Below are 12,220 nucleotides of genomic sequence, written 5' to 3' on the forward strand. Positions count from 1 at the left end.
ATCCAGCCATACAGTAAAGTTGGACAGCGTGGCTTTGGGCGGTGTGAGTGGTAGTGGGCTGGTGGAGGAGGGGAGATGGTTTCATTTCAGACTCCCAGTGCCCTCTGGCGGTTCTCACAGCAGACCAAACCCAACCTCCTTATTTCTGACTTCGGCTCGTCTCTCCATTAATAGCTTAGTGCCGCTCCAGCTCCCATTGTTATTCCTGCCTGGCTGCATACTGAGCTGGAGATGCTGCATGGTTATCAGTCCAGAAACATTGTGCAATCCTGCTTTGTTGGAACGAAAGAAATCTCTCAGAAATACCAAATTATTTTGACTGAAGCTTCACAGGAGCCCAAGTTTTATGCAACCATTGTGTGGATTCATTTATCATTATCAGAAACAAAGAATCAAGCCCTGCATGTTTGTACATGATCTGCCAGCTTTAAGCAGGAAGATTTTGATCAAGAACATGTTTAATGAGTTCACGTACAAACACTCTGGCTCAGTTTTGTTTAACACCTCAAAGGATTTGAATAAGTAACTGTCACTGCGTGAGCATAATTAGGATGCTGTGTCATGTGAATTTAAATGTCCTTATTTGCCCTGAGGATTTCTTCCTGCAAGATGAACTGCACATCAGCATCACGTATGAGCACAAGAGGCAGAGCTTAATGAGTTACTTTAAACTAAACATACATGCACTAAGCAGTAAATTAATCCTTCAAATCATAATAATGCCACTGGAGTAAAATACATTTTTTGTTCTATTTTTCTGTTTTCCTCTGAACAGAATTACTTTTATAGTCATTTTCTAATTTTTCCTTTATCTCCATGTCTCAGATCAATAAAACTAGAAATAAAAATCAATGCAGCTGAAAATGTCAAAAAGAGATTATGTTACACTCAATGTTTACCCAAAGTGTATAAGGTCGACTCAACGTGTGTTTCTGTTTTCAAAGATTTACATGGAGGAATTTAAAAGCCTCTTTCAAGAACATTTCTGCCATAAATATCCAAAATTGGAGAAAGAGTTGACAGGAAATGTCAGCTTTGCACATAAAATCTGCTGGAAATCTTCTGTTCTTTTTAAAACAATAATAGCGGATTAATGAAGGGAAGCAAATTTGTCACAGGGAGTAAAAATCCTTTCAAATTTAAATGATTTATCTCATCTTAAATTTAATGCTGGAAGTTATTCCTGAGTCTTCTTGTTTGTTCTTTGCGATCCTGCCATTGATTTGCCGCACAAACCAAATGTATTTTGGCCTTTTGCAAGTCACCTGATGGATGGCTGTGAACACTTTGCTTGCAGAATCAGAAGCACCGATCCACATGCAAACAAAAAGATGCCTCTCTGATTACTACTCATATGTAGCCACACATCCATTCAGTACATTCTCATTATTATTATTTTCTTTTTTTGTCCATTCTATGACTGCTGTGAGAGCAGCCCATTATATATGTACAGTTATTTGTTTTAAATATGGCAAATATAAAAGTTGCTTTGTTTTTGTTTTTCAAGCTTAAATTGAACTGCTTTCTGTTTTTCACGCAGACAGAAATCTGAAATCTATCAAAACAATGCCATTTGGTAAAATTCTTGATTGTATTTTAATTTCTTTTAAAAGATAGTTGTAGATTGAAATATTTTTAAAAATCTCTTCTCTAAAATGCATTGAAGATAACAAAATTGATTTCTGTTTTTGTAGAGATCCAGTCATGAAACAAAATGGAGTGAGAGCGCCCTCTGCAGACAAGCTGGAGAACTGCATTTGGCAGATAGATTCTCCTGTTGTTTGCAGAGTGGAGGTCGCGCGTGTTTTTTTCACTGTGTTGCTGCTCCCATGTTGGAGCAGCTGATTAATACAGAAAATCTCTTTGAACTCTTCTTCTGACTGTTGGTATAATACCAATTAGAAGTAACAATAGATCAAAGATGTAACAGATGTGGTGAAACAATCTGTTCATTATTCTGAAGATGAATAATCATTATGGCACCAAGATGCAGAATTATAATGTCATAAAACAGTGAACCCTTACAGAGGCATTTTTATAATCCAATAAAATAATAATAATAAAAAAATTAAAAAAGCAGCACAACTTTTTGAAACAAAAGCTTTTTATTCACTATGGAACGTTTAGATTTTTAAATTGAAGAACTATAGTTTTAAATTCCATTTGATTTTTGCTGAAAATGACGTCAAAAGGCACATAGTTTGCAACCTACTGATAAATAGCATCATAAAAAGAACATTCCTGGCACAATTAATTAACAAGATAAAACTGCTAAAGCTGGTATTTTAAAATGAACTTTTAATTTACAACATTGGCCAGTTCTTAAGCATATTGGCCAAAGCTATGAAAAGTTAATTTAACGTTAAAGAGCAAAGGCCAAATCGATGCAAGCTGGAGGATAAAAACTTCAAGAAAAAACAAACAAACTGCCTCATAACAATTATAAAACAACATTAAGGACGCTTACAACAGCTTTTAGTTAATTTATTTACTCTATTCGGTTTTTATTTTATGTTTCAAATAAATGTAACAATAAATAGTGAAAAAAAAAAGGATGGAGCCTGTTCATAGCGTTTAGCTTGGAACTCCTTGTCATACCACTCCGGTCCAGAAGGTGGCGGCGAACATCAGTGCTTCCTGTTGCGTTACGAGGTTATGGTACGAAAGAAGAGCGCTACAGTTTGGTAATGTTTACACTGAGAGCAGAGGGCAGAAACTGGTGAGTGTCTGGGATTATAAACATTCACTTTTAACACATTAAATGTCACAATGATTTTACAGTAAGGAGAACTAACTTCAGTTATTTCTAAAAACGACTTAGCTTAAATGAGTCTGCTTCATCGATCAATTGTTTTAGTGTCACTGTTTATTGTCATAATACGTGTTTCTATTGCACAATGTTCAAATATAAAAGCTAAAGTTGATAGTTTGATCATATTTAAAGTTGTGCTACGTCTTTATATTTACATCTTACATTAGCTTCCAGGTGTGAAGAGCACACCTGGAAGCTCGGTTTTAGAGTAAGTGCATCAAATTCAGAGGCTACGATCCTGAACGCAACTGTCCCTGGTTCGATTCCCGGCCGCGGTGCGTCTCCTGGCCCGCCTCCCGTTCAACTACTAATGAATGAAAGCCTGTTTAACCACAAAAAAACATTGTAAAACTGCTGCTGACACAGTCACACAGGGGAAAAGTCGGTATTGTACGTTACCGTCACGTCTCTGGTGTAACGAGTTTTTCTGATTCAAAGGTTTTAGGTCAAAGTGTGTGACTGTAGAGCACACACTGCAGAGCAGCTCCAGGCTCTTCTGTTTCACAATAGGTGCTTCATAACCAGTCACCTTTTTGTAAACCATCAGAAAAAAAGCTGGACACAAAGTGTTTTTATGATTCTGGTGTGGAAATAATTTATTTTCTAAGAAAACTGGAATATTGGTTCAGGAGTGGCTGAACAGAAGGAATGCAACAGTTGAGTCATGGACACATCTGCATGTGTTTTATTCTGCATGTGATTTTTTTTTTTTTTTTTTTTTTGAATAGAGGTTATGGATGCTGTTACTTCTGCACCTTTTTCCTTCCACTAAACCTTCCATTATGGGTTGATAAGGCTCTATTTAAGAATTTAGCTCCTTTAGCAGAGAACTTCAACAGTCTTCCTCATGACTGTGTCGGCCATAACAGAACATTTCTGTTTATACTTTTTATTGCTTTGATATAATAATCTAATTATGAGAGACTAAACTTTGGTTTTATGATAGCTGTAAAACATAATCATTGTAATTAATAGAAATACATGGAGCATTTATTATGTACATTTATCTTTACAGTATAACAGACTCAATTTATAAATATGTAATTGTTTGGATGTTTGAATTTAATCAGAAATGTATCTATGAAAATACTTTGTAAATTGTTCTCATCAGATTAGCTTTAGATTAAACATAATAAACGTATCAAACGTCTTGTTGTTTCAGGTTGGCGGTAGAGAACAGAGTTTTCCCACCATGGAGCCTGCTGGTGACCTCCTGAATGTCTTCAACATGGAGGCCAGCAGAATGTCGGTGACAGTCGGACTGTTCCTCATTTTTCTGTGTCTCCTTTACTGGTAAGAAAGTTCCAGTATTATGTCACAGTTAAAAGAAAGTACAACCTTTCTTAAATTCGCAGGCCTCTTCTTTCTATCTTAGATGTTTTGTGTGAACTGAATTTTGATTTGATATTAGTTCAATATATAATGGCATGTAATGTTTGTTTATTTCATGTGAATGCGAGTATAAATAATTGTAATTGAATAGAAATAGGATGTTATACTGGAAATTTTTATTGCACTTCCATTTCTGCTCTGATTAAAAATATCTTCCTCTCACCTTGTGCAGGTATTCAGTCTATCCGTTCTCAGTCCTCGCTCGGTGTGGAATCAAACATCCCAAGCCAGTGCCCTTTTTTGGTAACATATTCTATTTCCGTGAGGTAAGATAACCTACTATAAAAAATATTAATATCTTTAAGGTTGCACAATATTAAGAAAAATGGGTGATAATATTGAGGGATGCTGGGATAACAAGAAAATACATGATAAATAAAAAAAATAAATTTCTGCTACACATTATAGAATTAGTCGCCTATCCAGCTACTTGAAATAAAATCCACATTTCCATCTAAACAACTAGATTTTATTTAAAAAGTTTCTTCTGGCTGGCGTCTCATGTCTTTATATTTCTGATGTTCCAAACACTCTTCCAGGGTTTCTTCAGACCTCTCACTGAACTTATAAAAGCACATGGCAGAGTGTGTGGGTAAGTCATTTATTTATCTATTTATTGTAATTCCCTCGTATTTGTGCATTACAGCGGTGTATTAGGGTCACTGTAGATAAAAAAGGAGTCAATTTCTGCATAAAAAACATTCAGAAAAATGTGCTTGAAAAATTTTGAGATTAGTCTCAGAAATTTTTGAGAAAAAAACAGAAATATATATAATTTTTTTACCAAATTTTAACTTTTTCAATAAATTTCCATGTTTTTGTAGAAAATCTCTGAGATTAATTTCTTAGTTTGTAATAATACTAGTACGACATTGTAGCGCATGGAATAAAAACACAAGCTAGAGGTTTTTATGTGGTTTGGTTGCTCTGCAGCCTCAGTGAGGAGACGTCATTGTTGTGTTGCAGGTATTATTTGGGCCGCCGACCCGTGGTGGTGGTGGCCGACCCCGACATGCTCAGATCGGTGATGGTCAGGGATTTCACCAGCTTCCCTAACAGAATGGTCAGAACTTCAGTCACTGCAGGAAGTGTGACTTCAAAATAAGTGGAATGATTCAATAAACGTATTGCGACTCCTGTGTTGTTTTATTTTATTTTTCTGTCCAGCAATTTCGATTTGCCACCAAGCCCATGACGGACTGCCTGCTCATGCTGAGGAACGAACGGTGGAAAAGGGTCCGCAGTATTTTGACCCCGTCCTTCAGTGCTGCCAAGATGAAAGAAGTGAGAGAATATTGACTAAATGCTTTCATTCTGCAGCCACCAACTTTAATGCTCTTATAACGGGATGTCAAGTCATAAACCTACATGAACTATAGATAGTTTTAGTGTAGAATGCCATTTATTTACTTTTTTTGTACAATTGCATATCTGAAAAATGTGGCTTGTTTCGGTTATTCAGATCTCAGAAATTTGTGGAAAACTGTTTATGTTCTACATAAAATCCCAATAAAATTCATTAAAGTTGTGGTTGCAACTTGACAAGATGCGGTGAAATTCAGTATATATTTATACAAAGACTGATTTTTCTTCTCACTTTGCTTATTTGTCACACTGACATGTTTCAGATCAATAAACTAATATCAGGCTATTTTAATCTAAGTAAATACATTTCTTTATTGTTTTCCATGAACTGCTGCCTACTTCATGTTGTTAGACAGGTTCAATTTAAGTGATTCCTTAAATAAAATAAATGTTTTAATTGCTTTTATTAACAACATTTTAAACATATGGAAGAAAATCTGAATTTTCTCAGGTTGATGAAGCGTCACATCATTTTTTCTCATGAGTTTTTTAAAAGTATTTCCATCCCCTCAGTGTACTTACTGACAGTTTGTTCCAGCAAAGCCTCTTTCCAGGATGTGGTTTCTGGTTCCGGTCCAGGTTCTGGGTAAATTTCTTCATGTTTTCTGCTGCAGATGGTTCCGCTCATCAACACGGCTACTGATGCTCTGATGAAGAACCTGAAGGTCCATGCTGACTCAGGGAAAGCCTTTGACATCCACAAGTAATCAGAGCAAACAAAACTGAACATTAATCATAATTTTATCTTTTTTTAAATTAATTTGTTGCTGTTTCCTGCTGCGAGGTGTTTTGGCTGTTTTACCATGGATGTTATCGCCAGCGTGGCGTTTGGCACTCAGGTCGACTCTCAGAACAACCCAGATGATCCGTTTGTCCGCCACGCTCAGATGTTCTTCTCCTTCTCTTTCTTCAGGCCTCTCATGTTGTTTTTCAGTATGTTTTATAACTTTATCACATTTCAATTTATTTGTAGTAGCATCATTTTTATGACAGATATCTTCTCCTTTTTTGCCACAGTTGCTTTTCCCAACATCATGGCTCCCATTGCGAGATTCATCCCAAACAAAAGGCGAGACCAGATGAACGGCTTCTTCATCAACATCATTCAGAAGATCATACAGCAGAGAGAAGAGCAGCCTGCCAGTCAGGTGGGCGTTTCATGCTGTGCAACAACATGAGACCAGCCACATTTAGGATTTTTTTGGGGGGAAGGCGAAATAAATGAGTGCAGCTTTTTGTTTGGGAATGAGAAGGAGATATTTTTGTACTATTAAAAGCTAAAATTTCCCAAAAATATACCTCTGCTACCCCTAATTAATAAATATTAATAATAATTAATATTCCTTAACTGCAGCAGGATTGACCAACTGCAGATCCACCAAGACATGGACGTCCAGCTGCACCAGCGGCCGGCAACCGTTAGCATCCAGAGAGACATTTGGACATTTAATGCAGCTAAATTAGTTGCTTGGAGTCACAAGAAAGTTTGAATTCTGAGAAAAAAAATATAGAAATGTGAGAAAAAAGTCAGAATTCCAAGAATTTCTTATTTTTTTTTGTCATTGGCCCTAATCCTCTCCCTTAGAAAATGCCTACCGCACTTTAAAAAAACCCGAAAGAGGATAAATTGTTTTTCTTCCAGAATTTGTCATAACATCCCAGTGATGTTTGGTTTGAGAAGCTGAATGTGAGAAGTTATAGTGGTATGGTTTCTGTTTTTCCTGTTCTCCTGCTTTTCCTGACATCCTGAGGATAATGAGTCCTGTTTTCTTCCAGCGGCGTCGGGATTTCCTCCAGCTGATGCTGGACGCTCGGACCGGCAAAGAGAGCGTGTCTTTGGAGCAGTTCGACACAGCGAACCCCATGCAGGAGCTGGCGTCCTGCTCGGATCAGGAAAACGGGTCGGCTCACCAGCAGGAGTCGCCCGCCCGGCGTCCGCTGAGGAAGATGATGACGGAGGACGAGGTGGTTGGCCAGGCCTTCGTCTTCCTCCTGGCGGGATACGAGACCAGCAGCAACACGCTGGGCTTCACCTGCTACCTGCTGGCCATCAACCCCGACTGCCAGCGCAGAGTTCAGGACGAGGTCGACGAATTCTTCACCAGACATGTAAGCCTGTCCTGGTCCAGTTTGGGCTGGGCGACATAAATGTATTTCTTTTCTAAAAATGAAATTACAAACGACTGGAAATATTTTCAAAAAGTGGCTGTTATTTTGGTGTTTTCCAGGATTCACCGGATTACTCAAACGTCCAGGAGCTGAAGTACCTGGACATGGTGGTGTGTGAAGCTCTGCGGCTCTACCCGCCGGGCTTCAGGTGAATGTTTGCTGATGGTCCAGGATATTTACAGGCTTTATGTTGTTTATGTAAAAACATAAAGTTGTTGTGAAAAAGCCAAAAACAATTCAGATTCATAAAATCTAAAAGATTTTTTTTTCTCATCAAGGTTTGCTCGAGAAATCGACCATGACTGTGAGGTGAACGGCCAGGTTCTCCCCAAAGGAGCCACTCTGGAGATCCCAGCAGGATTTCTGCACTACGACCCGGATCACTGGACCGAGCCGGACCGGTTCATCCCTGAGAGGTACTTCAGAATTACTGGTATTCACTAGCAGGACTGAAATGAAATATTACACAACATTTTGATGCGTAAATGATGGCACTTGGAAAATTGTAATGTTGATTTTTTTTTTTTCGTTTTTTATGATGTAAAGCACTTTGAGCTGCACTGATGCTGAAATATGCAAATAAAATTTGATTAGATTTTTTTTTATTTGATTCATTATCTCAGCTCTCTGTTCTGAGTCTTGTCAAGTGAAATCTAAGGTTTGAACAGGATTAGTTCAAATTCATGTTTCACATTTTTGAAATTCCATTTGGGTCTCGGTTGCTTGTAAAAACAGTCCAAGCGCTTAAAAAAACAGATTTATTGGTATCTGGAAAAAGAGCCATTTCCAAAGTCTTCAGAATATTACCTAGCAACACAAGCAGTGCTCTGGCTGGTTTGGTCAGCTGGTTTAACCTATGCGTGTGCTGTACAATGGCTGCTGGACAAATCCAGTATTTTCTTGTTGACTTTCCATCCAGAAACCACTTGCTGCAGTCTTGTTGGTTGTGCAGGAGGCTCCACCTCTGCTTTTCAAAGATGTACTGTAATTAGTACAATTAGTGTAATTAGTCTGCCCCGTCTCCAGGTTTACGCCGGAAGCGAAGGCGAATCGTCACCCGTTCGTCTACCTGCCGTTCGGCGCCGGGCCGCGGAACTGTGTGGGGATGAGGCTGGCCCAGCTGGAGATCCGGATGGCTCTGGTCCATTTGTTCCACAGGTTCAACGTCGAGGCCTGCTCCGAGACCAAGGTGGGTGGGAAAACGCTTAGCTAAAAACAAAAAACATTAGTTTTTCAAAAGATTTCCAGTATATGCCTATGATATTTGCAATGAATTTCCAGAAGAAATAACAGTAAAACTGCCAGTAACCTGATTTTTGATCTGGTTTTCTTGTCATTAGCCGGCCTGTTATTAATATTTCATTGTCCCACAAGTTATTGCAATAAACAATAATATTGTTTTGAGACCATTTTCACGTAACAGAATGCTATTCAATAAACTTTAAATTCTGATGAACATTTAACACTGAAACTGGACGATATTTTAAATACAACATAAATGTAACAGAAACAATGAATAAAATAAATTATGAAGTCTCTGCAAACAGAACTGTCCCTCAAAAAAGGGCAAGTAGAGACAAATGAAGATCAGTTTTGGTTGGAAGAAAGAAAAAGAAACAAAGCATGCAAATGGAAATTATTGAGCTTTTAGTTTATTATGCAATTAATTGATTTATTGCGACAGATGCAGCCATTGCATACGCCATATTCTGTCCTTCAGAAAAATAATCCTCATTTTTTATGTTTTATTTTAAATCCGAAAAATAGAAATAAAATTGTTGTCTTTTGTAAAATGATCTAAAATTATATGCCATCTCTTTTTCAAAAAGTTATGACATTTCAACAAGACTCATTTGATCTGACAGTAAGAATTACTCTGTTTAAAACAACCTTGTGATTGAATGAAATTTAAATAAACTTTCTAAATTGATAAAAAAAAATTGCCAGTTAATAATTTTCTTGCTTCCACGTTTGTGTTTCAGGTTCCTCTTGACCTGAAATCCTCCAGCACTCTGGGACCCAAAGATGGCATTTATGTGAAAATAAGTCCCAGACTCACAGGAGAAGCACAAAAAGATGATTAGCAGCTCAGCTGTGATCCTTCTGCTCGGTAGAAATGAGACAAATAACAGCAGACTGACGTTTTACCCATTAATTTACAATAGAGTCAGCAGCTTATACAAATTAAAATTCAATAGTCAATAGTTTATAAAGCTGTTGACATGGTTACTGAATGTTTTCAAACCTTTTGCTCATATGTAGCTGATTTATGTGAAATGAACTCGAATCCAGCAACTCTTCACATCTAATCACCGTTCTGATGGATCTGATAGATTCTGCTTTAGAATCAATTCTAGCCTGGCTGAAATGATTTTAAATCTAAAATAACAAAATATTAAAGTCCTTTTAAAGGTGCCTTTATAAAGAAAGATTGTTTCAAGGCTTCTTGGTTCTGAAGAGGTACAAGAAAATAAAACCTGCTGAGTTACTGACGACAAATTCCCAAGCAAATTAGCAAATATATGAAAATAATGTTTTTAACCTGTCATTTTTTTTAGCACTTTATTGTTTTTTGTTGCAAAATGTGCATTTAATTTTGGGTAATTTTGTTGTTAAAAAATAGATACAGTGATTTAAAAACATGTATATTTTTATACATTTACATATTATTTTTTCTGTTGATCAGAAATCGTATCAAATAAATTAATATGGTTTTAAATGTATTATGAAAAAAGTTAAGGAAACAGTAGAAACATTCTTTCAAAATTCAAGAACTTAACATGATTTCTATTTTCCGCCTGCTCTCTAAAAAACACATGCTAGCTCCCTCAAACATGGCGGACCATAAAGACGAGTTACTGATGATGTGCAAGTTTTTCTTGATGTTAGAAATATTTCAGGCCTACTTGTGTTTTTTCAGAAATTTTGTAAAATGTTGGAGTTGAAACGTTTGGTGACCTCTCTGTGAAGTTTACCATCTTAAAAGGAAAACATTTGCACAATAGGAGTGATTTACTTTTGATGCATTAAAATGTCCTTTGTAAACAACAAGATGCACTGGAAAGAAATTACTTCTTGTAGAACTTGGATCACTTCATAGATAAAAAAAAATGATTTACATGTTTTGTTATTTCTGTGATATCTGCACTTGTTCTCAATTTATTTTTTACTCTTATGAAAGCACGACATTAATTCAGAGTTTACTGAGAATGCTCATGAGCATATTTCATGCTTTTTCTGCAAAAATTGTTTCTATTTGTGAACTTATTTTAGACTTTACCACCAGGTGGCGCCAGATTTTCACAGAACTGCAGCGGCTGAAAATGTAAGAAATTTTGCAGTTTTTTCGAGTCTACCTGAAACACGAAGCCTAAGATTAATTTCTCCACACAGACTTTTAATATCATGACATTGTTTCCTGTTTCTGATTTTTCTTTTTCTTGTGATTTTTACTGCCGAGTGCTTTGATCACCTCAGATGGTTGTTGTTGAGCACAACATAAATCAATCAACCAATTAAATCAAAATGTCTGTGGTCATTTTGGCTTTTCAAAATACTTTTGAAAAGCCTTGTAAAAAAAAAAAAACGCTAGAAAACTCTCAAAGTTCTTTTTTTTTCAAGAAAATTTAGCTTAATCTTTAAATTTCTTAGTTTTTGTTTTTTATTTTATTTATTTTGGATAACATTTTCAGTCTTTTAGGTATTACTCTCACATGGCAGCTTGGATCTGCTGCCCGGTTTTCTTCACTTGGTGTCGCTGCCAGCATAACGTCCCACCAAGTCCGACTCCAAACTGTAAGGCAGCTTTTTACAAGCCGCCCTGTTTCTCCCCGGGTTCCTTCCACGGTGGGAAGACTCACATTTTGATTCACACTGCCTGTTTTATGAGCCAGCTGATAAAAGATACATGTGCTTGACCTCAGTATTGATGTGTTAGTCGGCATCAGAGTGGCTGCAGGCTGACCAGGACCGGTACAGCCTGTGCAGAAAGCAGCACACAAGTTCTGCAAGAAGCATAAAAAGTGGAGCATTAGTAACGGGAAGACAAATGTTCCAGAAAGAGACGGTAAAATTCATCTTATGATGCCAATAAAGCTCCTCGAATTGGATTGAGGGAGTGAAAATGAGTGGGGGGGGAGGAAGACAACGGATGACAGATGGTGGGTAGCAGACAGAAATATAGGAAGAAAGGAGAGGGAGAGAAGGGCAGAGAGCCGGAGCCGCAGACAGTAATCAAAATGGAAAGAGGGTGATCCAGTGCAGGAAGGGATGAGAGGAAGAGGGATAAAAGCGAAGGGGGAGTGTCTCGGAGGAGCGGAGCTGCTCCTTCTGCAGTGCAGCTCAGGTCAGGGCCTCTCGGCTGCATCAACTCCCCAATGATTGATCGCTGCTTAGTTTCTCTGATTAAGATGCTTTGTCTGCTTTTATTGATATCCTGTGTTTTCCTCTGCAGTCCGCTCTCCTCTCTCTCGATTAAAATTC

General features: G+C 37.4%; 1 protein-coding gene across 1 annotated transcript; it reads left to right on the forward strand.

The window, feature by feature from the left end:
* Nucleotides 1–2,654: 2,654 nt before the first annotated feature.
* tbxas1 (thromboxane A synthase 1 (platelet)) lies at nt 2,655–10,856 on the forward strand. Its single transcript, XM_055027912.1, has 14 exons — nt 2,655–2,719; nt 3,975–4,105; nt 4,377–4,470; nt 4,744–4,796; nt 5,171–5,267; nt 5,372–5,488; nt 6,184–6,272; nt 6,354–6,502; nt 6,587–6,717; nt 7,346–7,678; nt 7,798–7,886; nt 8,017–8,154; nt 8,765–8,927; nt 9,721–10,856. Exons 2-14 carry the CDS (start codon nt 4,005–4,007, stop codon nt 9,820–9,822), a joined length of 1,656 nt encoding a protein of 551 aa, XP_054883887.1. The 5' UTR covers nt 2,655–2,719; nt 3,975–4,004; the 3' UTR covers nt 9,823–10,856.
* Nucleotides 10,857–12,220: the final 1,364 nt, after the last annotated feature.

Source organism: Poeciliopsis prolifica, unplaced genomic scaffold (genome assembly GCF_027474105.1).
Source record: "Poeciliopsis prolifica strain line A6 unplaced genomic scaffold, Auburn_PproV2 SCAFFOLD001, whole genome shotgun sequence".
NCBI lineage: Eukaryota > Metazoa > Chordata > Actinopteri > Cyprinodontiformes > Poeciliidae > Poeciliopsis > Poeciliopsis prolifica.

Bases quoted from the DNA above. Each gene is read 5' to 3' on its own strand.
- tbxas1 (XM_055027912.1), top strand. From the start codon at position 4,005: ATGGAGCCTGCTGGTGACCTCCTGAATGTCTTCAACATGGAGGCCAGC. The intron at 4,797-5,170 runs GTAAGTCATTTA...GTTGTGTTGCAG, and splicing joins GCACATGGCAGAGTGTGTGG to GTATTATTTGGGCCGCCGAC. The intron at 6,273-6,353 runs GTAATCAGAGCA...TCCTGCTGCGAG, and splicing joins AAAGCCTTTGACATCCACAA to GTGTTTTGGCTGTTTTACCA.